The sequence below is a fragment of the Narcine bancroftii genome, chromosome 6, assembly GCF_036971445.1.
Source record: "Narcine bancroftii isolate sNarBan1 chromosome 6, sNarBan1.hap1, whole genome shotgun sequence".
Classification (NCBI taxonomy): domain Eukaryota; kingdom Metazoa; phylum Chordata; class Chondrichthyes; order Torpediniformes; family Narcinidae; genus Narcine; species Narcine bancroftii.
The window spans coordinates 244070619-244096380 of NC_091474.1; the positions used below are offsets into that span (position 1 = coordinate 244070619).

The window sequence follows — 25762 nt, forward strand, 5'->3', positions numbered from 1 at the left end:
GCCTCTCCCTGCAGTTCCCCACCCCGCCGCTGGGGCGCCTCTCCCTGCAGTTCCCCACCCCGCCGCTGGGGCGCCTCTCCCTGCAGTTCCCCACCCCGCCGCTGGGGCGCCTCTCCCTGCAGTTCCCCACCCCGCCGCTGGGGCGCCTCTCCCTGCAGTTCCCCACCCCGCCGCTGGGGCGCCTCTCCCTGCAGTTCCCCACCCCGCCGCTGGGGCGCCTCTCCATGTAGTTCCACATCCCGTCGCTGGGGGGCCTCTCCCTGCAGTTCCCCACCCCGCCGCTGGGGCGCCTCTCCCTGCAGTTCCCCACCCCGCCGCTGGGGCGCCTCTCCCTGCAGTTCCCCACCCCGCCGCTGGGGCGCCTCTCCATGTAGTTCCACATCCCGCCGCTGGGGGGCCGAGCCCAGGGACCGGGAGAAGTTGGGAAGTTGGAGCCGGGACGGTCATGGACGGGGCGCTGAGTATCATCCTGCTGTGCGTGGCCATGTTCGGGGGCTCCGTGCTTCTGGGACTCATCCCCTTGCTCATCCGGCTGCCCGAGGTGGGTCTGGGCTCGGGCGTCCGCAAGACGCTGCTTCCCGCTCCCGCCTCCCGTCAACGGTCCCTCTCACGTCCCCTCCACCCCCGTATCCCCACCCCCACCCCCACCCCATCCAGCTCACCCCGCCCACCCGCTCCTGTCCCTGTCTCACCCCTTGTCTCCTCCCCCCAATGCCCCGACCACGATCGCTGGTGGGGTCGGGTCCGTCACTGAATAACCCTGGGGTACAGCGCTGGTGGGGTCGGGTCTGTCACTAAATAACCCTGGGGTACAGCGCTGGTGGGGTCGGGTCCGTCACTGTATAACCCTGGGGTACAGCGCTGGTGGGGTCGGGTCTGTCACTAAATAACCCTGGGGTACAGCGCTGGTTGGGACGGGTCTGTCACTGAATAACCCTGGGGTACAGTGCTGGTGGGGTCGGGTCCGTCACTGAATAACCCTGGGGTACAGTGCTGGTGGGGTCGGGTCTGTCACTGAATAACCCTGGGGTACAACGCTGGTGGGGACGGGTCTGTCACTGAATAACCCTGGGGTACAGTGCTGGTGGGGACGGGTCTGTCACTGAATAACCCTGGGGTACAGCGCTGGTGGGGTCGGGTCTGTCACTGAATAACCCTGGGGTACAGCGCTGGTGGGGTCGGGTCTGTCACTGAATAACCCTGGGGTACAGCGCTGGTGGGGACGGGTCTGTCACTGAATAACCCTGGGGTACAGTGCTGGTGGGGACGGGTCCGTCACTGAATAACCCTGGGGTACAGCGCTGGTGGGGACGGGTCCGTCACTGAATAACCCTGGGGTACAGCGCTGGTGGGGTCGGGTCCGTCACTGAATAACCCTGGGGTACAGTGCTGGTGGGGTCGGGTCTGTCACTGAATAACCCTGGGGTACAGTGCTGGTGGGGACGGGTCCGTCACTGTATAACCCTGGGGTACAGCGCTGGTTGGGACGGGTCTGTCACTGAATAACCCTGGGGTACAGTGCTGGTGGGGTCGGGTCCGTCACTGAATAACCCTGGGGTACAGTGCTGGTGGGGTCGGGTCCGTCACTGAATAACCCTGGGGTACAGTGCTGGTGGGGTCGGGTCTGTCACTGAATAACCCTGGGGTACAACGCTGGTGGGGACGGGTCTGTCACTGAATAACCCTGGGGTACAGTGCTGGTGGGGACGGGTCTGTCACTGAATAACCCTGGGGTACAGCGCTGGTGGGGTCGGGTCTGTCACTGAATAACCCTGGGGTACAGCGCTGGTGGGGTCGGGTCTGTCACTGAATAACCCTGGGGTACAGCGCTGGTGGGGACGGGTCCGTCACTGAATAACCCTGGGGTACAGCGCTGGTGGGGACGGGTCCGTCACTGTATAACCCTGGGGTACAGCGCTGGTGGGGACGGGTCTGTCACTGAATAACCCTGGGGTACAACGCTGGTGGGGACGGGTCTGTCACTGAATAACCCTGGGGTACAGTGCTGGTGGGGACGGGTCTGTCACTGAATAACCCTGGGGTACAGCGCTGGTGGGGTCGGGTCTGTCACTGAATAACCCTGGGGTACAGCGCTGGTGGGGACGGGTCCGTCACTGTATAACCCTGGGGTACAGCGCTGGTGGGGACGGGTCTGTCACTGAATAACCCTGGGGTACAACGCTGGTGGGGACGGGTCTGTCACTGAATAACCCTGGGGTACAGCGCTGGTGGGGACGGGTCTGTCACTGAATAACCCTGGGGTACAGCGCTGGTGGGGACGGGTCCGTCACTGAATAACCCTGGGGTACAGCGCTGGTGGGGTCGGGTCCGTCACTGAATAACCCTGGGGTACAGCGCTGGTGGGGTCGGGTCCGTCACTGAATAACCCTGGGGTACAGCGCTGGTGGGGACGGGTCCGTCACTGTATAACCCTGGGGTACAGCGCTGGTGGGGACGGGTCTGTCACTGAATAACCCTGGGGTACAGCGCTGGTGGGGACGGGTCCGTCACTGAATAACCCTGGGGTACAGCGCTGGTGGGGTCGGGTCCGTCACTGAATAACCCTGGGGTACAGCGCTGGTGGGGACGGGTCTGTCACTGAATAACCCTGGGGTACAGCGCTGGTGGGGACGGGTCCGTCACTGAATAACCCTGGGGTACAGCGCCGGTGGGGTCGGGTCCGTCACTGAATAACCCTGGGGTACAGCGCCGGTGGGGATGGGTCTGTCACTGAATAACCCTGGGGTACAGCGCTGGTGGGGTCGGGTCCGTCACTGTATAACCCTGGGGTACAGCGCTGGTGGGGACGGGTCTGTCACTGAATAACCCTGGGGTACAGCGCTGGTGGGGACGGGTCTGTCACTGAATAACCCTGGGGTACAGCGCCGGTGGGGACGGGTCTGTCACTGAATAACCCTGGGGTACAGCGCCGGTGGGGATGGGTCTGTCACTGAATAACCCTGGGGTACAGCGCTGGTGGGGTCGGGTCCGTCACTGTATAACCCTGGGGTACAGCGCTGGTGGGGACGGGTCTGTCACTGAATAACCCTGGGGTACAGCGCCGGTGGGGATGGGTCTGTCACTGAATAACCCTGGGGTACAGCGCTGGTGGGGTCGGGTCCGTCACTGTATAACCCTGGGGTACAGCGCTGGTGGGGACGGGTCTGTCACTGAATAACCCTGGGGTACAGCGCTGGTGGGGACGGGTCTGTCACTGAATAACCCTGGGGTACAGCGCCGGTGGGGATGGGTCTGTCACTGAATAACCCTGGGGTACAGCGCTGGTGGGGTCGGGTCCGTCACTGTATAACCCTGGGGTACAGCGCTGGTGGGGACGGGTCTGTCACTGAATAACCCTGGGGTACAGCGCTGGTGGGGACGGGTCTGTCACTGAATAACCCTGGGGTACAGCGCCGGTGGGGATGGGTCTGTCACTGAATAACCCTGGGGTACAGCGCCGGTGGGGATGGGTCTGTCACTGAATAACCCTGGGGTACAGCGCTGGTGGGGTCGGGTCCGTCACTGTATAACCCTGGGGTACAGCGCTGGTGGGGACGGGTCTGTCACTGAATAACCCTGGGGTACAGCGCTGGTGGGGACGGGTCTGTCACTGAATAACCCTGGGGTACAGCGCCGGTGGGGATGGGTCTGTCACTGAATAACCCTGGGGTACAGCGCTGGTGGGGACGGGTCTGTCACCGAAATTGTGGGCTGCCTCCTTCCTCTTCTTCGCTGCCTCCTCCCTCTTCTTCTCTGCTCCTGCCTCCCTCCCCTTTTTATTCAGTGTTCTGCCTGATTTGTGACCCTCCTGACGAAGGGCTCAGGCCTGAAACGTTTTACTGCCCTGGATGTTGAGAGATCTGCTGAGTTTCTCTTGCCCTTTTATGTTTCTTGTGCTGGGATGGGGACAGTGGACTGTGGAGTGTTGGCTGGGCACGAAGGGTGAGTAGGGTGACATCCTTGCTTGCGTAATGGACAAGTGTGAGTTTTGACAATCTGCAGATGCTGAGTTTCTGCCAGGCACAGCCGTGCTGGAGAAGCTCAGCAGTTCCCGCTGCATCCAGACGAAGTAGAGTTGCCATCGTTTTGGGCCTGGGCTCTTCGTCTGGAAAAACAGGAAGGGGCTTGTGAGAAGCACAGGCTGACAGGTCACAGGTGGTTACAGTGGGTACGTAGGAGAGAAGGATGCTGAGGAGGGACAGGGAGCAGGTATCTTTCTGATTGAAGAGGGAAGGAGTGAGGATAGGGAAAGGGAGAGACTCCAGGTTGGAGGTCAATGTTAATACCCTCTGGTTGGGGAACCCCAGGTGGAATTGTTACCTCAATTTGCAGTTGGCCTCAGAGTGGCTGTGCATAAAGCATGGCTGGTCATGTTGGTGTGGAGTGTGGAATTAAAATGGTCGGCCACTGGAGGTCCTCACTGTTGCTGCTGACCGAGTGAAGGTGCTCAGCTAAGCAATCTCCCAGTTTGCGGCCAGTCTCTCTAACATATAGGAGACCACAACAGGAGCCCAGATGCAGCAGAAAATCCCTCCCCCCCCCTCCCCCCCAAGATTCACAAGTGAAGGGTTACTCCACTTGGAAGGACTGTTTAGGGCCCTGAATGGTGGTGAGGGAGGAGGTGTGGGTGCGAATGTGGCACTTCCTGTGGGGGGGGGGTGCAATTAGGTTGGAGGGGGGAGGGATGAGAGAACAAGGGAGTCATGGAGGGAGTGGTCTGTGGAAAGTGGAGAGGGGGAGGGGGGAAGAATGTGTCTGGTGGTAGGATCTGGTTGAACTGACAAGTGTGAGGTAAGTCAAACCAGGGAAAGACGGAATGTCAGGGTCCTGATGGGGTGTTGTGGAGTAGAGAGAGGTGGAAGGGGTGGGGGGCTTCGGTGTGCACCTCCTGCTCGTGGCTGAACCTGTACTTCAGGAGAACAGGTCGTGTGATGGGGCACAGACCCATGTCAGTTGCCAGCTCGACTGGATGAGGAAGAGCCACCTCCACAAAGGTGCAGGAGGATCCCCTCAGCGCGGCCCAGATCTGAGAGATGGCCTGCTGACCCATCCTGGAAATGGGCATGTCTGTGATTCTGGGGGTTGAATGGTTCCTTTTATTATCAAGTAATGCAGTAAAAACATCGTGTACATGATATACGTCAACCTTGGTCGGTCATAACGCCATAAGATATAGGAAGAAGTAGGCTGTTTGGCCCATCAAGTCCGCTCCATCAATCTATCATGAGCTGATCCATCTTCCCACTCAGCCCCACTCTCCATCAAGCAAATAAGGAGTTGCTATAAGCATTGCCCGCCCCAAACCATGGGAGGAAGGGAAGTCAAAGAGAGTCCCTTCAGAGACACTGAGTGTCCATGGATTCACCTCCATGGCTCCCGCAGCCTCTGCAGCCACAAACTCCCGTTCAGTTCAAACCATCGGCAATCTGAGCTCCAGGTCCTAACCTCTGTAACAATCAGGAGGCCTTCAGCATCAGAAGCCCTTCGGGAGCCCTTCTTGACCCTCGGCACCTCTTGAATCCTGGTTTCAAAAACTGGTTCCCATGAGCCAGCAGGCCAGCCTGTGTGGGTTCAACGACCACAGGTCTGCAGCAGCCCACAGCCTGTGTGGGTCCTTTGACCACAGGTCGCCAACAGCCAGTGTGGGCCCTTTGACCACTGGTCTCCAGCAGCTCAAAGCCAGTGTGGGTCCAGCGACCACAGGTCTCCAGCAGCCCACATCCTGTGTGGGCCCTTTGATCACAGGTCTCCAGCAGCCCACAGCCTGTGTGGGTCCTTTGATTGCCCATGATGTTGCAGGCCGTTAACAACCCTCTGGAGTATTTTCTTGTCCTGAGAGTTGGCATCTCCATACCAGGCAGTGATGCAACCAGCCAGAATGCTCTCCACAGTACATCTGTAGAAGTTTCTGAGAGTCTTCAGTGACAAACTGAATCTCCTCAAACACCTCACAGAGTATAGCCATTGGCGAGCCTTCTTCATGATTGTATCAACATGGAGGCTCCAGGACAGATCCTCGGAGATGTGGACACCCATGAATTTGAAGTTCTTGACCCTCTCCACTACTGAGCCCTCGATGAGGACTGGGTCATGTTCTGATGTTTGAACAGGGTCTGGACAGTAGTGTCTGTCCAGGTTATCTCTGGACTGAGGCTCGGAGCCAGGCTTCACTGCAGCCAACACCAAACAATCCCACGGCGAGTGCAGGAGAGCCAGAGATCTTGGTTCGATCCTCAACTCAGCTGCTGTCTGTGAGGAATTTGATCTCCCTATGACTGGTTGGGCCCCCCAAGTCCCACAGGCAGGCTGTCCTGAGTGTGTGTAAAGGGAAGCATCAGGGAGGAGATCAGTGTACATGATCAACAGAGACACAATGGGCTGAAGGGTCTATTCCTGTGTCAGAAACTGTCATGTTTGATGGATTTGGATAGAACTCACAGTCATTCATGTCCAACAGACTTCACTGTGGTATGTTGTGCAAAACCTGCCAAGGATGTGGCATGCACATGTATGAGGGTGTGATGTGTGTTTTAGTGTAAGAGATGGGCGCATGTGTGTATGTGAAGTGAGTGTGTGTGTGCATGTATGCGTATGTGTGTATGAGTGTGTAAGAGGGAATGTGTGCGTATGTGTGTGTGAGGGGCGTGTGTGTGTGTGAATTTGATGGTTCCCCACGTTCCCCTGCTACCTGTAGCCCTACCCTGTTAGCTGCTTTGGCCCACACTGTGAGAAACTGTCTGTTTGACCTGTGTGTAACACAAAAGGCTGCTTTGTGTGGGTGTGTGGACAAGGCCCAAGTCTTGGCTGCGACGCTGTTCCTTCAGTAACTGGCGAGGGAGAGGGCTAAACCTTTGCAGGGTGAAGGGTGACAGGGTGCTGGGTGAAGGGTAAGGCCTGCCTCCCCCAGCTCCTTCCACCCTTCCCCACCCTCACCAGCTCCATCACTTCATCACCCGCTCCTACGGTTGGAAGAAATGAGTGGACGCGGCCACTTTCCTCTCTCCACAGATGCTGCCTGACCGGCTGGGTATCTTGGCCAGGATAGGTGTTTATCTCGGGTTTCTGGTGCCTGCAAGGTTTCACCAAGTTGACCAGGAAGTGTCAGAACTCGCCTGCTGATGGGACGGGATGCCTGGCCTTCGGTGTGGCGCCCCCGCGGCAATTCGTGGAACAATGCTGCATACCCTCCAGTGCATCCCGCCCTCCAGATCCTGTGCTCTCCAGTGCAGTTCACCCTTTGGAGCCTGTCCCTTCCAGAGTAGCTCTGCTTCCAGGGCAGCACCCCTTTACACCCAATATCCCAAGAGCCATGCAGGTCATGGCGGAGGCCCACGAGAGGGGTCAGTGGGGTGGACATGAGGGAGGGGGTGGGGAATGTGGGTGAGGAGAGGGATGATGGGAATGTCTCTGGGTTCAGTTCCTTCACACCTTCTCCTTCTCTCTCACCTACCTCCCTCTCCCCTTTCCATTCTCCCATCCCTATCCAACCCCCTCTCCCCTTCCTCTTCATCCCCTCCCCCTTCTTCCCCACTCCCTCTTAACCTCCCCTTCTCCCCTCCCTATCCCCACTCCCCCTTACTTCCCACTCCCTCTCCCCTTCCCCCCCATCCAACCCCCTCCCCCTATCCAATCCCCCTCTCCCTCACCCACTCCCCTACCCCCCCTCCCTTCCCCTGCAGGAGAAGCTGAGGTTTGTCTCAGTGCTGGGTGCAGGATTGCTATGTGGGACGGCCCTGGCTATCATCATCCCCGAGGGCATGGAGCTGTTGGTGGGACATCTTGCAGGTAGGTGGGATTGAGGGGAGGCAGTGGGGTGGATCGTGGGGAGGGAGGTGAGGGAGATCGAGGGGTTGTGATGGGGATTGAGGGGGTTGGAGAGGGAGATTGAGGGCAGAGGTGAGGGAGATTGAGGGGATTGGAAAGGGGGATCGAGGGGGTAGGAGGGGATTCGAGGGGGTGGTGAGGGAAATGGAAGGGGTTGGAGAGGCAGTTCGAGGGGGTGGAGAAGAAGATTGAGGGGCCGATCAAGGGGTTGTGGTGGGGCGATCGAGAGGAGTGGAGAGGGAGACCGAAGGGGTGTGGTGGGGGATCGAGGAGGTGTTGTGGATATCGAGGTGGTGATGAGGGAGATCGATGGAGTGGTGTAAGGGATCGAGGGGGGTGGTAAGGGAGTTTGAGGCGGAGTTGTGGGGGGATCAAAGGGGGTGGGGGAATCGAGGGGATGTAGGGGGAATCAGGGAGGTAGTAAGGGGTACTGTGTGGATGGTGGTGGTATCAAGAAGGGTTGTGAGAGAGATTGAGGGGGTGGTGGGGGGATCAATGGGGTGGAGAGTGGGATCAAGGGGGGTGGTGAGGGGCATCGAGGGGAAGTGTTGGGCAGACTGAGGGAGGTGGTGAGGGGGAAGTCGAGGGTGATGAGGAATTGAGGGGGTGGGGGGATCGAGGGGAGGTGGTGAGGGGTATCAAGGGGGGTGGTGGGTGGATTGAGGGAGTGTGGTGAGTGGGGTTTCAAATGGAGTGGAGGGGAGGAGAGGGTGGCAGCTATTGTGCGTCGATTTGATTGGGGGTGGTTGTTGGGATGACAACTCTCGGGACCTTGGTCCTTGGCGGGAGTATGCTGGACCCTGGTGGGAGAGACCCTGGCGAGAGGGACCTTGGACCCTGGAAGGAGGGACCCTGGACCCTGGCGGGAGAGACCCTGGCGGAAGAGACCCTAGACCCTGGCATGAGTGACCCTTGTGTGAGAGACCCTGGACTGTGGCAGGAGGGTCCCTGGTGGGAGAAATCCTGGACCCTGGTGGGAGGGACCCTGGCAGGCAGTGCACTGAACCCTGGCGGGAGGGACACTGGACCATGGCAGGAAGGTCCCTGGACCGTGGCGGGAGGGTCCCTGGTGGAAGAGACCCTGGACCCTGGTGGGAGGGACCCTGAACTATGGAGGGAAGGACCCTGGGCACTGGTGGGAGGGATCCTGCTGGGTGGGACCCTGGCGGGAAGTGCACTGTACCCTGGCGGGAGAGACCCTGGACCATGCTGGGAAGGACCCTGGACATTGGCGGGAGGAATCCTGGAGGGCGGGACCCTGGCGGGAGAGATCCTGGACCGTGGCAGGAGGGTTCCTGGTGGGAGAGATCCTGGACCCTGGCAGGAGGGACCCTTACAGTAAATGCAATGAATCCTGGTGGGAGGGACCTTGGACCATGGCGGGGGTGAGCCTGGACCCTGGCAGGCCAGGACTAAGCTATCCAGCCAGAAGTTCTAGAATTTTAGTACCGTTTCTGTGGAAAGCTGATGAGATGATCTCCATCTGACCGTGCAGCTGAGCGGGAAAACATGTCGGAGAGCCACGATGCCCTGGAGCCGCAGCGGACAGTGGAGATGGAGGGGACACAGGCCAGAGTGACCCCACACTTCCTAGTTGGGGTCTCCCTGGTCACTGGGTTCCTGTTGATGTTCATTGTTGACCAGGTCACCAACTATATCGCCTGGCAGGGAGGTAGGTCCGGCCTCCAGCATCGTCCGACCGTCTGGGCCATTACAGCACAGTGCAGGCCCATGATGTTGTGCCGACCCGTGGAAACCCACAACCTTCCAGTCCTCCCCACCCTCTCCCCCACACCCATAACCTTCTGATAGCCTTACACACAAATGCCTGTCCAATGCTGCCCTCCCCCACACCCATCATTCAGATGCCTTGCTGTTTGGTATGGGTGATCATGTTTCTCCATCAGCGAAGGCTCCATCTTTGAGCTGAGACCATCGTCGATATTGAGGCCATGATTATACGAGGGAAGAAATACTGAAGTGGTTTCCCGTTGCCTCCTTCAGTTGTCGTGTCCGTACTGGACGGGTCGCCCTGGCCACTGATCAGCGTTTTCATCTGCCCAGCGTTTTCAGTTTTACAACTGCAGTAAACCTCTGTTGCACCGTGATTGGCTGCTATCGACTGGTCTTGCCTCCTGAGACCGATCCTACCCATAGCCCCTTGCAGGCCACACTTTTCCTTCTGCTCTGATTGGTCCAGGAGGTGGATGATTGTTTGATAGTGTTCTGGTCTTTAGCTATTAAAAGCCTGATTGTTTCACTACTCAGTCTTTTGTGAATTATAGAAGGTCCATCAACAACCATAAATTCCAATTTGTAGAGTCTGCTTGTAAAAACCATCCACCATCTGCAATCCCTGGCATTTCAGATCAACGACTTTTCATCAGGACTGGTGATGAAATGTATTTGATGGAATGGCGTCCAGTGGAGATGGAAAGGATTCTCTTTCTACAGCTGCTGAGCTGTGGTGAGATTCCTCTGCTCTGTGGTCAGGAGGGGTAGGTTTATTATCCATTAGATGGTTTGTTGATCAAACTATTAAGTTCTTCATCTATGCTCCTCCTCAGGTGAGCTGAATTACCTGAAATATTCTGAGTTTATAGTGTCGTTTACATGTTATAACTGCATTGATCCATTAAGAAGGCCAGTAGTGACACCACCACCCCCCCCCCCCCACCTTTATTCTTCTCCAGGTGGCAGGGACAGTCTAACCGCTGGTTAAAAGCCATGGCAGAGCTTTCAAATGGTGTGGGGGGTGGAGGTGGAGAATCTGAGGATGATGGACCCCAAAACACCAAGTACTTTTTAACTTCCTAATGCTGTATAATTCCCCTTTTAATTAAAATAAACAGACTGCTCAAGCTCCCCCGAATGCTACACAGGGAAATGTCAGTGAGGCTGAGGAGAGGTATGAGGGGAGATGGGGACAGGAAGAGGGTGAACTCCTGTTCTCCTACCCCTTCCTCCCTCTCCTTCCCTACCCCCTCCCTGCTCTCTCTCCCTCTCCTTCCCCCTCCCCCCACCCCGCTCCCTCCCTCTCCTTCCCCCTCCCCCACCCCAGTCCCTCCCTCTCCTTCCCCTCCCCTCTCTGCTCCCTTCCTCTCCTTACCCCTCCCCTTCCTCTCCCCTCTCCCTTCCTTCCCCTCTCCCCTCTTTCCCCCTTTCCTACTCACCCCCTCCCCCTCTCTCTCTATCCTTCTTTCCCTCCTTTCCCCCTCTTCTCCCTTCTTGCTCTCCCTCACCCCTCCTGTCCCATCTTCCCACATTCCCAACCTTTCCACTCCCTCCCCCTAACTCCCTCTTCCCCCTCCTATTTCCTGGCCTCCACTCCCTCTACATTCCCCCTCCCGTCTACCCACTCCATATCCCCCTTTCTACCTTCTCTGTCTCTCCCTCACCCTCTGTCCCCTCAATATACTCCGCCACTCTTTGCTAACCCTTCTATAAATATCTCTCCCCTCTATATTTCCCTCTACCCCCTACACCCCCTCTCCTCCCCCTCCGCTGTCTCCCCCATCTCTCCATGTCTTGGGCCTGCGTTGTGGGTTGCAGTGAGACCAACCCAGGACCCTGCAGAGGCCAGAGTAATGACTCAAATCCTTATTTCCACAGATAAGGCAGGAGGTCCAGGCCAGAGGAACCTCGGTGCCCGGCAGCCACCACACCCAGCAGGCAATGGCACAGGTACATCGGCACAGGGAGCTCACGGTCACCTAACCCAGCCCAAGGTGGGTCCACAGACCCCACCCTGCCCCATCACCCTGCCCCATCTGCCTTTGCTTCACCCGCCCCTTGCCCCACCCGCCCCTTCCCCCCGCCCCATCTCCCCCGTCTCAAACCTCCCCCCCCGTCCCACGCTCCCCTGCACTGGAGAGATTCATAATGTCCTCTCATCCCTCCTCTCCTCTCACCACTCCTCTCCTCCTCCTCCTCCCTCCTCTGAACTGCTTCCTCCCTTCTCTCCCTCCTCGCTACTCTGTTGTGGTGTGACCTGCTGAACTTGCTTCTCCTGAACAGAATTTCCGAGGGCAGATGACCTTGAGCTCCTTCCTCTGTTCGATGAGCTCCCTCCTGAACCAGGTGAGCTTCCTCCCAGGGTTCTGATTTAGAGGCTAGCTGGGGTGGAGTAACCATCAACCGGTCGGAGCAGGTTACGTCATACGAGGAACGTTGTCAGCTCTTGGACTTTACTCCTGGGGGGGGGGGGGGGGGGGCTCGTAGAAACATTTTGAATGAGGAAAGACCTGGACAGAGCAGATGTGATAAGGTTGTTTCCCATAGTAGGGGAGTCGAGGACAAGAAGGGACAACCTCAGGTTTGAAGGGTGCCCTTTTAAAACAGAGGTGTGGAGGAACTGCTTTAGCCAGAGAGTGGCGAACCTCTGGAATTTGCTACCACGGGCGGCTGTGGAGGCCAGGTCATTGGGTGTTTTTAAGGCAGATATTGATGGGTGTCTGAATAGTCAGGGTATCAAGAGTTATGGGGAGAAGGAAGGAGAGTGGAGCTGAGTGGGAAAATGGATCAACTCATGGAATGGGATTTGGCCCACTTCTGCTCCTATATCTTAGTTTTATGACGAGCCAGTAGTGCTGCAGTAGTGATCCAGTGGTGCTAATGTACTCCAGCGGTGATCCAGTGTCAATTTCGTGGTGATCCAGTGGTGCTGTTGTGTTAATTTCGTGGTGGCCCAGTGGCACTGCAGTGGTGATCCAGTGTTGATTTTGTGGGGCTGCAGGAGCGATCCAGTGTTGACATGGCTGTGGTGATCCAGTGATGCGGCAGTGTTGTTCCAGTGCCAATTTCACGATGCTACAGTGGAGATCCAGTGGCAATTTTGCAGTGCTATAGTGGTGATCCAGTTGCGCGACAGTGGCGATCCAGTGGTAAACCGTTCCAGGTGACCTAGCCACTGAATCCAAGTTTCTTTGACCTAGTGCCATCCTCAGCTCGTCCTCCTAGCAACAGGGGACACCTCAAGTGGTCTGCGCAGTTTCCTCGAAGATCTGTGCTCCCCCTTCCCTGTCTCTGAGCAGGGACGCTCCCAGACAAGACTGTTCCAGATGCAGATGATCTCTTTGCTCTCTCCTCCATGTTTCTGGCTCCACAAATTCCTTTTGTATTCTTTATTCATCCAAGAGGAGTGGGTAGAGCAGGCTCCTGACCCTCACTTCCCTTGAGGGGGTGGTGGAGAGCTGCCTTCAACCCCTTCAGTCCTTGAGGTCCAGGGTCCTGCCCGCACTGCTGTTGGGGTGGGCATTCCAGTGATGGGGAAGGAATGGGGGCGTATTTCCTGAGGTTGGATAGTGTGGACCCTGATCCTGCCCTCCCAGGGTCAGGCAGCATGGACCCTGATCCTGTGCCCTCCCAGGGTTGAACAATGCGGACCCCGATCCTGTGCTCTCCCAGGGTCAGACAGCACGGACCCTGATCCTGTGCTTACCCAGGGTTGGACAGTGCGGACCCTGATCCTGCGTTCTCTCAGGGTCGGACAGCATGGGTCCTGATCCTGCATTCTCTCAGGGTTGGACAGTGCGGACCCTGATCCTGCGCCCTCCCAGGGTCGGACTGCGCACCCTGATACTGCGTTCTCCCAGGGTCGGACAGTGCAGACACAATCCTGACACAGCACATAATTCGGCCCTTCTAGTCTGTGCCGAACCATTTTTTTGCTGTCCCACTGACCTCACCCAGTCCATAGCCCTCCATTCCTCTCCCATCTATGTACCTGTCCAAATTCTTCTTAAAGGTTAAAATTGAGCCCACATTCACCACTTCAGCAGTTTGTTCCATGCTCCCACCACTCTCAGTGTAAGGAGGTTCCCCCAAAACATTTCCCCTTCACCCTCAACCCATCCTCTGGTTTGTACCTCACCCATCCTCAGTAGAACAAGCCGATCTACATTTACTCTGTCGCCCACATAATTTTGCATTTTAATGTTGTGACTAAGTTGCCTTGTGATGTGCTGACCACTCCCTGGCGTGGTTTGTGTTCCCACCACAGAGCGGGGGAGAGGATCAGGGACAGGGTCGAGTCTGACTGCTACGCTGGGGCTGGTTATTCACGCAGCAGGTACAGAACGGGGAGGGGTGCATCCGGCACTCTGGGGATGGGGTATGGGAGGGTGGGGGAAGGGTGAGAGAGTCGAGTAGTGGGGGATGGGAGGGTAGAGGTGGAGGATGGGAGGGGAAGGAGAGGAGATGGTGTATTGAACACCGACCAAGAAACATTCCTACCAGCGGTGTGTTGTGGGAAGTGGGGGGAAATCTATGTGATCACAGCTTTATCAGTCACGGGGTGGAGGGGAGAGTCTGTGTGGGATCTTGCTGTGCAGCCCTATGGGGAAGGCCAAAAATGATTTGGTGGAGGGAGTGATAGGTGGTCCATAGCCTGGGGTGAGGAAGGGCAGCAAGAGAGGTGATACGGTCAGGGTCACAGTGGTGAGTCCCCCCCCCCCTCCATCCCTCCCTTGATCCCTCCTCCCCATCACTTCCCTCCCCCCTCTACCCTTCCCCACCCTCGATCTCTCGTTTAATCCCTCCCCATCTCTCTACCCCTCCCCTCCCTCTATTTCCCCTTCGCCCTCCCCATCCCTCCCCCTCCCTCTGTCCCACCCCCCTCCCTCTGTCCCTTGTCCCAACCCTTCCCCATTCTGTCTCTCCCCTCCCCGTCCCTCCCTCCCTCCCTCCATTCTTCCCTCACTCCCTCCTTCCATCCATTCTATGTATTTATTGTCATGTGCACAGATATAGTGTAAAGCTCTGTTTTCCACGCCATTCAGGCCAGTCACCCACACTGGAGTACATGACACTATGCACACTTGGGTCCAGCAGGTGGTGCAACGGGAGAGCAAGGGTGCAAGGGTTTGTATGTGGAGGGGTCCATTCAAGAGTCTGATAACAGCAGAGAAGAAGTTGTCCTTGAATCTGGTGGTGCGTGTATTGCACACCACGTCCCAGCATCTGACGGGAGTGTATAACGTGTCTCCTGACATCACTGTTCTGCCTGGGATGTGCAGCGACAGGGTCAGATTGATTCCCCTACTCTGTACCACGGCTGCCATGTGAGAACCTCTGAGAATCCTTTTGATGAAGCACAAAAGTCTGTAGATGCTGTGGTTGAAGTAAAAACACAAAGCTGGAGAAACTTAGTAGGTCAAACAGTGTCCTTTATGTAGCAAAGGTAAAGATACATAAGCCAATGTTTCAGGCTTCAGCCCTTCATCAGGGTGGGAGATGGTCTTCCTTGGGCCGTGTCCTGCTGACTAACCCGTGTCCCTCACTCTTGCAGTGGATGGTGTAGCGCTCGGAACTGCCGCTGGGTCTTCCCAGGTCTCCCTCCAGGTCATTGTGTTTTTTGCCGTTATCCTTCACAAGGTGAGCAGGCGGGGGTGTGGGGGGGAGGGGAGAGTCAAATTCTTTCCCTCTGACCAAAGTCTGTGCTTGTGTAAATGTAAACAAAATAGTTCCAAGATCATTTTGGCACAGCCAATCTCTCATGGCGAATAAAACTGTATTGGTACGTTTTAATATAAATCAAGTATGATTCTACGGTCACATATTATAACATTATATATAACTACAGTATTTTAGGTCGCTATCCTTTTGTGCACATGTTAATTTCCTTTGTGTGTTGGTTTCACAATGCGTGCACGCACAGCTTCGAGGGAATAGTGCCAGGTGGCCATGGGTGGGATGTTCTCTCCATGTTCTTGGTGCCTTGGCCAACGTCTCACCCTCCTGGGACCTGGTCACAGCTTCCACCCCACCACCCCAGCATCTCATTTCCTCCATGTGGTTCCAAGTCTCTGGCCGCTCATGCCCCCAGCGTCGGTGATGCATTGTGTTGGCTCCGGGATGTCACAGCACGGAGACGGGCTCTTTGGCCCTCCATGTCCACTCCTGACCTGGTCCCATACGCTGTGCTCAGCCCGCATACCTGTAAACCTGTCCATCTGCCTGACCGAATGCGGAGATCGTTCCCACCTCCACCACTTCCTGTGCCAGCTCGTTCCACACCCTCTGTATCCAAAACCTGCTCCTTCGTTCTCTCACCTTAAATCCCTGGCCTTGAATTCTGGACCACCCCACCCTGGGGGAAAGCTGTGGTTTTTCACCATATCGATGCCCCTCCGAGTTGTCCAGCCTTCAGCCCAACTTGCCCACATGAACCAAAATGTCCCACCCACACCAGTCTCACCTGCCTGTGCTTAACCCACCTCTCTTGAAACACATCCTGTTCAACTTTGTGTGTGGTAATCCCTGCCTCATCCACCCACTCTAGCAGCCCATTCCACACACCCACCATCCTCTGTGTAAGAAAAAAATTTACCCGCCCCTCCCCCACCTTAAGCCTGTGTCCTCTGGTTACCGATTCCCCTACTCTGCGCACATGATTCTCTGCATTCACCTGATCTACTCCTCTCCTGGTTTTGCACACCTCTATGAGATCACCCCTCATCTTCCTACACTCCAAGGAATAAAGCCTGGGCCTGCTCGAGTTGAGTGCAGCAGGAAACTCTGTAGATGCTGAGGTCGAGTGCAGTACATAAACGTAATGGGGAAACTCAGCAGGTCACACAGCCTCCATACAATGAACCATAAAATTCATTAAACCATACAATGAAAAACCATAAACCATACAATGAAAAAATACATCTTAAAAAAAGTAATACCCCCCACCCCCCTCTAAACTACCCCCAAAAAAGATAAAGGAATGAAAAAAAAGAGGAGATCACGTAACATAAAACTCATCAATCAGTTGCCATAGTTTGGAGCAACACCACTAATGTGTGGAAAGGAACTTAATAATTCAACCCCATAAATTTCAAATATGGGCTGCAGGTTTTAACAAAAAAAAGAATAATTATTACGTAAATTATATGTTATCTTTTCCAACGGAATGCAAGATCTCATCTCCAAATGCCATCTCCGAATACTCAAGTTAGTCTCATTTTTCCATGTAATTGCCAAACATTTCCCAGCCACAGTAAAACCCATCTCAAAAAAAGCAATTAGAAATTTATTTAATTTTAACTCCAAACTCAATCTCTTAATATAACCCAACTAAAAAAAAACTTAAGGATCAAGTGGAATTTTCAATTAAAAAATAGCTTCTAAAAAGTTCCTTAAATCTATTCTAAAAAGGTTTCACTGTCTCACATAGCCAAATAGAATGAAAGAAGGAGCCGACTTCCTTATGACATCAAAAACATAAATCTGAATAAACATATTTCCTTAATTTCTCCGGAGTCAAATGTAATTGAAATTGATGAAGAAAATTATCATGAACCAGTCTGTACCATACATTTACAATTTTAGTCATATTGTCATCCAACCATCCTGAGAAATAGATATGGACAAATCTTTTTCCCACTTTGATCTAGATTTATAAACATCCGGCTTAAGCATTTTATTCTGCAATAAAGCATACATCTCAGATATAAATCCTTTCTTGCCACCATCAGTAAGTAAAATTTCAAATGTGGATCGTCTCTTTCTTTGGCTTGGCTTCGCGGACGAAGATTTATGGAGGGGGTAAAAAGTCCACGTCAGCTGCAGGCTCGTTTGTGGCTGACAAGTCCGATGCGGGACAGGCAGACACGGTTGCAGCGGTTGCAGGGGAAAATTGGTTGGTTGGGGTTGGGTGTTGGGTTTTTCCTCCTTTGCCTTTTGTCAGTGAGTCTAGGTAACTAATATATGCCCAAAATTATCCAACAATAAAGCTTTAATCTGATGATAAGAAAAAAAAGAGTTCAAAAATATATCATATTTCCCTTTCATTCTTTGGAAGGAAATAAAATATCCTGCTTCATAACAACCTTCAACCAATTAAATGCCCTTTTGATCCCACAACTTCAAAAGTTGATTTTTAAGAGTAAAAGGAAAAAGCTTATTTTGAGACAGAGGTTTTACCTGAAATTTTACTTGAGTACCTATAATTCCATTTTTTTTTTACTCCATAAAGTGTTTCAACACAAGCAAATTACAATTACTTAATAACTGAGAATTCCATCTATAAATAAACAGTTCTCCTCAATTTGAGATAATTCAATATTATCCCAAATCAAAGGTTTATCCACCTCAAACATCCTGTTAATAAATTTCAACTGTGCTGATTCATAATAATTTTGAAAATTAGGGAGTTGCAAGCCTTCTAATTCATATTTACAAGTTAATTTCTGTAATGATACCCTTACCATTCTATCTTTCCATAAAAACTTCCTCACCAAAGCATTTAAGTCTTTAAAAATTTTTTGAGGAATCTTACAAAGAACAGACCGAAAAAGATATTAAATTCATGGAAAGATATTCATTTTAATACAATTAACGTGTCCTATTAATTCATGTCGATCAAGTGGGTTTTATTAAAAATCGACATTCAGCAGATAATATTGTAAAGTTGATTTCTTTAATTAATGCTTCTTGGGAGCAGTCTGACCAATCAATGGTTATTTCTCTCAATGCAGAGAAGGCCTTTGATAGAGTAGAATGGATTTTTTAAATTTAATGTTTTGGAGAAATTTAATTTTGGACGTTTTTTTTATTGGGGTTGGATTAAGGCTTTATATAGAAGTCCTACTGCTAGAGTTGTGACAAACGGACAGGTAACTTCACCTTTTACATTCACTAGATCGACTGGACAAGGCTGCCCTTTGTTATCAGCTCTATTTGCATTGGTTATTGAACCTTTGGCTCAGATGATTAGACAAGATAATGACATTAAAGCTATTAATATGAAATCTGGTGAATTTAAAATAAATTTGTTTGCAGATCTTGTTTTGATATATTTAACATAACCTTTGAGGAATCTGCATGACAGATTGGAGCGGTCTAGTTAAATATCAGGATATAAAATTAACTGGAAAAAGAGTGAGATTATGCCTTTAGCTGAAATGGATTATTCTTTGTGTAGGTATATTATGAAATTTAAATGGTCAGATCAGATTAACTATTTAGGTGTTAAGATAGATGGTAATTATAATCATTTATATGAATTGAATTACCTGCCTCTATTGTCTAAAATTAAATATGATTTGAATCGGTGGAAAGATTTACCTATTACATTAATAAAATGTGTTAATTGTCACCACTTTTAAGGTATGAGGTACTTGTACTCCCAGCACTCTCTGCTCTCCAACACTGCCCAGATCCGTACCATTCACTGTCTAGGTCCTACCCATGTTAGACTTCCAAAATACAACATCTCACATTTCTCTGTATTAAATCCCATCTGCTCACCTGCCCAACCAATCAAGATGCTGCTGGAAACTTTAGCAACCGTCTTCACCACCTACAATACCTTAGGGTTGAGATTTATAAACCTCTGAGGTCAAGTTCCTTTGGTCCAGGAAGAGAAGTCGCATTGTCCAGGGTGCTACAGGAAGAATCGGAACTGCCGGGTCTTTGTGTTCAGATGGGTAGTGGACCACACCTAGTGTCGACACAGAGTGGCAGATCTGGTGCTAGCAAAGATGGGAGTTGGGTGTTCAAGTTTATTGTCATATGATTGTACAAGTACAACCCGACAAAACAGCATTCTCCGGTCCTCAGTGCAAAACACGTAGACTCACAACCAGACATAACTCACATACAGACAAACAATACATATACAGGACACGCATTCATCTACACAAATAAATATTGTTTCATGAATATGAGAGCCTTGGACGGTTAGTGTGAGCAGTTCCTTTGGTCGTTCAGCATTCTTGCTGCCCATGGGAAGAAGCTGTTCCTCAGCCTGGTGGTGCTGGCTCTGATCCTCCTGCATCTCTTCCCCAACGGGAGCAGCTGAAAGATGCTGGGTCCACACCCCACCTCGTATATGGTTGGCACAGGGATCTAAAGACTCGGGAACAGCCACATTGCACCCCTTCCCTCACTGGACCCAGGCCGGAATGTTGAACAGCCGATCTGCATGTTTGTCTGCATGAGGGAAGTGGGAGAGGAGGGTACACAGTAACAATATTAGGGAACAGTAATCGGAGAATCTGGATCAGCTCAATTAGGAGGGAAACACCAAGGCATCAAGGGTACAGGCAATGAGGGGTCCAGGAGCAGGACAGGGAAGAAGCGCTGGTTCCATAGCCAGGTCCAAGCTGAGATCCTCGCTCCCTCTGCTGCCCAACCACACATGTGCTCCCCGACGTCCCTGGATACCCTGTGCATCCTCAGAGGAAGCCCCCACCCATGCAACCTGCTGTGTTGATGATTGCAGGCCCCGGCGTCATTTGGTTTGGTCTCGTACCTGCTGCATGCTGGGCTGGAGAAGAGGCACATTTATAGACATTTACTGGCCTTCTCTCTGGCCGCCCCACTGTTGGCGATCATGACCTTCTTCATCGTGCGCAAGGTAAGGGGTGCTCTTAGCACTGACCGGGCCCTGAGGGGGTCCCATCCGCCTCCACTAAACTGGCCCCATCCTAAACCCCACCCCTCACTAAACTGGTCCCCAAGTGTGTCCCATCTCCCCCCCCAACTAAAATGGGCCCCATGGGGGTCCGATCTAACCTATTAAACTGGTCCCATCCCAAACCCCCTCATTAAACTGGGCCCCAAGGGGGTCCCATCCGAAACCCCCCCCACCCCACTAAACTGGGCCCCAAATGTGTCCCATCTGCCCCCACTAAACCAGTCCAATCCCAAACCCCCTCCCACTAAACTGGGCCCCAAGGGGGTCCCATCTGAAACTCCCCCCCCTAATAAACTGGGCCGCAAGTGTGGCCCATCCACCCTCACTAAACCCGTCCAATCCCAACCCCCCCTCAACTAAACTGGGCCAAAAGTGTGTCCCAACTGCCCCACAACAGTCCTGTCCCAAATACCCCCCTCACTCAACTGGGTCACCCCACCCACTCTAAACTACAGGAGCACAGTTGGTGTTACAGCGCCAGCGATCCGAACCGGGGTTCGGATCCCGCGCTGTCTGTAAGGGGTTTGTATGTTCACCTCGTGTCTGAAGGGGCTCCATTTCCTCCTACCCTCCAAAACATCCTGGGGCTAGTAGGTTAATGAAGTGAAAATTGGGCAGCACGGTCTTGTGGGCCAAATGGCCTGCTACCATGCTGCATGTTGAAACAAAAACAAGACCCCCTCTCAACCTTCCCCACCCAGTGCCACACCCCCATCCAGTACCACATCCCCAACCCAGTACCACATCCACCACCCAGTATCACAGCCCCCCCCACCCAGTACCACACCCAGTACCATATGTCAACCCACCTTGAACCTGGGGTTTGTCCCAAAACCTCGCAGGATAAACCGGTACCTCATCCAAAACATTTACCTCAGCTTCATCTCAAAGACCACCTCTGGTCCCCCACGCTCCCCCACGGTGGGCAGCCACCATATCCCTTTTACATAACCTAGGATCTTCCTATATGTCCTGGTCAACAAGTTCTCTAACTGGTCCACAGGATTCCCTGTGACTAGTGCTACCCTGACTGGCCTCTGTCCCCCTCACCCGCCGGCCCCGTCTCCTGCCAGCTCAAGGACGAATCCCTGTGACCTGCTGCACAGGGTCTGTTGGTGGGACAGCTTCACTGGTGAACATTCATACAAGGCCTTTTTAGTCAGTATAATTGTTCAGTCAATGTACCATTGGCTATTAACGTGCCAACCTGCACGTCCTTGGGTTGGGAGGAAACCAAAGCACAGGGAGAATGTGCAAACTCCACACAGACAGTGTCCGAGGTCAGGATAAATTCTGGCTTACCAGTGCTGTGATTTTGAAGATGTTTCTCTTCTGTTCTTGGCAGAGCAGTCTGGAGTCGCTGCAGCAGACCAAGGCCACTGGCATTGGCCTACTCTTCTCGGCAGGCACCTTCCTCTACGTGGCGTCTGTGCACGTCCTCCCTGAGGTCAGCAACCTGCATCTCCACCAGGCCACCGGCGGCCAGGGCCCTAAAGGCCTGGGCTTCCTGAAGAGCCTGACTCTAATCGTGGGCTGCACCATTCCTGTGTTTCTCTCACTGGCATTCCACGAGGCCTGACCGGGACCCACTCCCCCTGCTTCAGCTGCATCACTGGCAGGAGCAGGGCAGGGGGCGACCTGAGGACCAGCCCTGGGACAGTCCCTGTTCCAGTTTTGGAGCCGGATGCTGCTGAAAGATCCGCACCTTGGTGAAGGATGTGCCGGGGAACCGGCGGGAGAACCGTTCCATCATGGGGTTATGTTCGTTTACTTGTCACATCTTACCTACTGCAGTGAGTGGGTTCTCCTGCGGACATACTAACAGGACATCTCTAACATTCGTACAGTTGTGTAAAGAGCAGAATTTACGGTGTGTGGGGTTACAATGAAAAGGTTAGCAAGGGCAGCACATCATGGGGTTCATTCAGGAGCCTGATGTCTGCGGTGAAGAAATGTCTTTAAACCTGTTGGTGTACATGTTCACACTCTCCCCAGTGAGAGGAGGGAGTGTGTCCAGGGGCGATGGGTCCTTAGAGAGGGCAGAAAGGGATTTGCCTTGTACCAGTCACTAAGTCATCGCCCAGTGCATGAGGATTTCTTCTTTCCCACATCCACACTCTCACACTCTCCTCCCTCACACTCTCCCCATCTCTCACTCTCTCCTCCATTTCTCACCCTCTCCCCATCTTTCACTCTCACCTCTATCTCTCACACTCCCCATCTCTCACACTCTCCCCATCTCTCACATTCTCCTCATCTCAAACACTCACCTCCATCTCACACTCTCCTCCATCTCTCACTCTCTCCTCCATCTCTCACTCTCTCCTCCATCTCCATCTCTCACTCTCTCCTCCATCTCTCACACTCTCCTCCATCTCTCACTCTCCGCATCTCTCACACTCTCCCCATCTCTCACATTCTCCTCATCTCAAACACTCACCTCCATCTCACACTCTCCCCATCTCTCATATTCTCCTCATCTCAAACACTCACCTCCATCTCACACTCTCCTCCATCTCTCACTCTCTCCTCCATCTCTCACTCTCTCCTCCATCTCTCACCCTCTCCTCCATCTCTCACCATCTCCTCCATCTCTCACCATCTCCTCCATCTCTCACTCTTTCCTCCATCTCTCACACTCCTCCATCTCTCACACTCCTCCATCTTTCACCCTCTCCTCCATCTCTCACCATCTCCTCCATCTCTCACCATCTCCTCCATCTCTCACCATCTCCTCCATCTCTCACTCTTTCCTCCATCTCTCACACTCCTCCATCTTTCACTCTCACCTCTATCTCTCACACTCTCCATCTCTCACTCTCCCCATCTCTCACACTCTCCCCATCTCTCACATTCTCCTCATCTCAAACACTCACCTCCATCTCACACTCTCCCCATCTCTCATATTCTCCTCATCTCAAACACTCACCTCCATCTCACACTCTCCTCCATCTCTCACTCTCTCCTCCATCTCTCACTTTCTCCTCCATCTCTCACCCTCTCCTCCATCTCTCACCCTCTCCACCATCTCTCACCCTCTCCACCATCTCTCACCCTCTCCTCCATCTCTCACCCTCCTCCATCTCTCTCACTCTCCTCCATCTCTCTCACTCTCCTCCATTTCTCACTCTCCTCCATCTCTCTCTCCTCCATCTCTCACACTCTCCTCCATCTCTCGCACTCTCCTCCATCTCTCACCATCTCCTCCATCTCTCACACTCTCCTACATCTCTCACACTCTCCCATCTCTCTCACTCTCCTCCATCTCTCTCACTCTCTTCCATCTCTCACACTCTCCTCCATCTCTCACACTCTCATCTCTCACCCTCTCCTCCATCCCTCACCCTCTCCTCCATCTCTCACTCTCCTCCATCTCTCACCCTCTCCTCCATCTCTCACACTCTCCCCGTCTCTCATGTGCTCTCCCTCAGCCTTACTCCTCTCCACTGGATGTTTGCATAACATTTATCATGTTCTTGCAATGCAATGAGCGATCAGGTCTCCGAGGTAGAGGCACTGAGAGTTCATTCATGGGGATATTGAGAAAGAAGAGAGTGAGTGAAGGGGCAGGGAGACAGGGCAGAGTCCATGAGTGGGGTGTTATTGATTGAGAGAGGGGTTTTGATGCCGAGGAAAAGGAACAGACAGTTGCACGGGTGATGCCTTGGGCATCTGGTCCAGCTGGTCTGCCGCAGCAGCTATCCTACGTTAGAAGAATTTACCAGCATCTGGCACTGTCCACACCTCAGGCGCTGCACGAACTGATGGTTTCATCCCAGATATATGGTTAGGTGAAACGATCGTGATCAAATGTGTGTGCGTGAGAGGTGCAGTCATCTGGCCACTCTTCCTGCTTCTCCTTTTAAGACACTATTTCTACAGGGTACTGCTTTATGCAAGAACACCGAATATTTTAATATCCCGATCCGATCAACAGCTGGTACAAGCCTCGACACATTTTTATTCACACTCTAATGAAGATTGAGCCTATGGTATATGAACTTCAGTTTAAAGTCTATGGTTAGAAAGCATATTGTTTTATTTTTTTATAGAGGATAAGTGGCCTGACCTGTTTAATCATGGGTTATAAAAAGAAAACGATTCATTTGGAAGACTTTGCTTTGAGAGAACCAAATCAGAATTTATTGTCATGAGCAAAATTTGTTATTTTGCGGCATTATTTTTTAAATTTTTTGCCCTACTGCACGGTATCAGGCCCTTTCCAGCCCAATTACAGCCAATTAAGCTGGTACGTTTCGTATGGTGGGAGGAAACAGGAACCCCTGGGGAAAACTTGCGAAGACACGGGGAGAGCGTACCAACTCTACCAACAACATGGGATTCCAACCCCGGTCCTGATCTCTGGAGTTGGCAAGGTGTTGCATGAATCGCATTACAGGTGTAAAACTTGGTATAAATTACATTTCTGTAAACACCCTATTTAAATAAATAAACAAAGGAAGATTAAAAACAGTGAGCTGATCTCCGCTTCGTTGTCCGTTCAGGAATCTGATGGCACCGGGGAAGAAGCTGTCCTTGTGCCGTTAATTGCTCTCCTTCAGGCTCCTGTACCTCTTCCCCGATGGGCCTGGCCAGGGTGGTCAGGGTCTTTGAGGATAGAGGCTGCTTTTTTAAGGCACCACCTCATGGAGATGCCCTTAATGGAGTGAAGTCTGGTGCCTGTGCTGTTGCTGGCCAAGTTTACAACTCTCTAATGCTCTCCACTGTTCACCTGCAGAAACTTGTAAGAGTCTTTGGTGATGTACCAGATCCCCTCAAAGTCCTGGCGAAATATAGCCGCTGGCAAGCCTTTGTGATTGCATCGACACGGAGGTTCCAGTATGTTGACACCCAGGAATTTGAAATTCTTGACCCCTCGGTGAGGGCTGGGTCGTGTTCTCCTGGCCTCTCTTCCTGAAGCCACAATTAGTTCCTTAATTTTACTGTTGTCATTACACCACTCAACGAGCTGATCTATCTCCCTCCTGTACACTTCCTCGTTGATGTCTGTGATTCTGCTGACAGCTGTGGTGTCATCGGCAAACTTGTAGATGGCACTTGAGTTGTGCCTGGCCACAGTCATGGGGATAAGATAATATAACCTTTATTGTCTTTGCACAAGTCCAACAGTTCACACGTACATCAAACAAATGAAATATAAAGACACAACACAATAAAACAGTATGAAATTCAATGTTTGACGGTGTTCAGTTCACGTCTGGGGTAAGAACTGTTTTTAAGTCTGTATGTGATTTAGTGGACCTAAAACGTCTACCAACGGGCAGCAGGTCGAACAGATGATGACCAGGGTGGTCAGGGTCCTTCAGGATGTTGGCTGCTCTACCAAGGCAGTGAGAACTGCATAAAGCCTCCAATGAGGGCAGGGCACAGCCGATCATTTGGGGCCGTACTGATGACCCTCTGAAGACCCTTCTCGTCTGTGGCTGAGCAGCTGGCAAACTATGTCGGAATGCAGTGGGCCAACGCACTCTCGATAGAAGGATGCCAGCAGTTTCTCCTGCAGGATCC

At 52.9% G+C, this 25762-nt stretch overlaps 1 protein-coding gene across 2 annotated transcripts; it reads left to right on the forward strand.

The window, feature by feature from the left end:
• Window positions 1-389: 389 nt before the first annotated feature.
• Window positions 390-24706, forward strand: LOC138737200 (zinc transporter ZIP9-like). Of its 2 annotated transcripts, XM_069887854.1 has the most exons (9): window positions 390-541; window positions 7680-7785; window positions 9320-9496; window positions 11437-11508; window positions 11842-11904; window positions 13826-13894; window positions 15113-15198; window positions 20039-20173; window positions 21579-24706. In XM_069887854.1, exons 1-9 carry the CDS (start codon window positions 446-448, stop codon window positions 21810-21812), a joined length of 1038 nt encoding a protein of 345 aa, XP_069743955.1. In that variant the 5' UTR covers window positions 390-445; the 3' UTR covers window positions 21813-24706. The 2 variants fall into 2 exon arrangements, with proteins under 2 accessions (XP_069743955.1, XP_069743956.1); XM_069887855.1 differs by lacking the exon at window positions 9320-9496.
• The last annotated feature ends 1056 nt before the right edge of the window (window positions 24707-25762 follow it).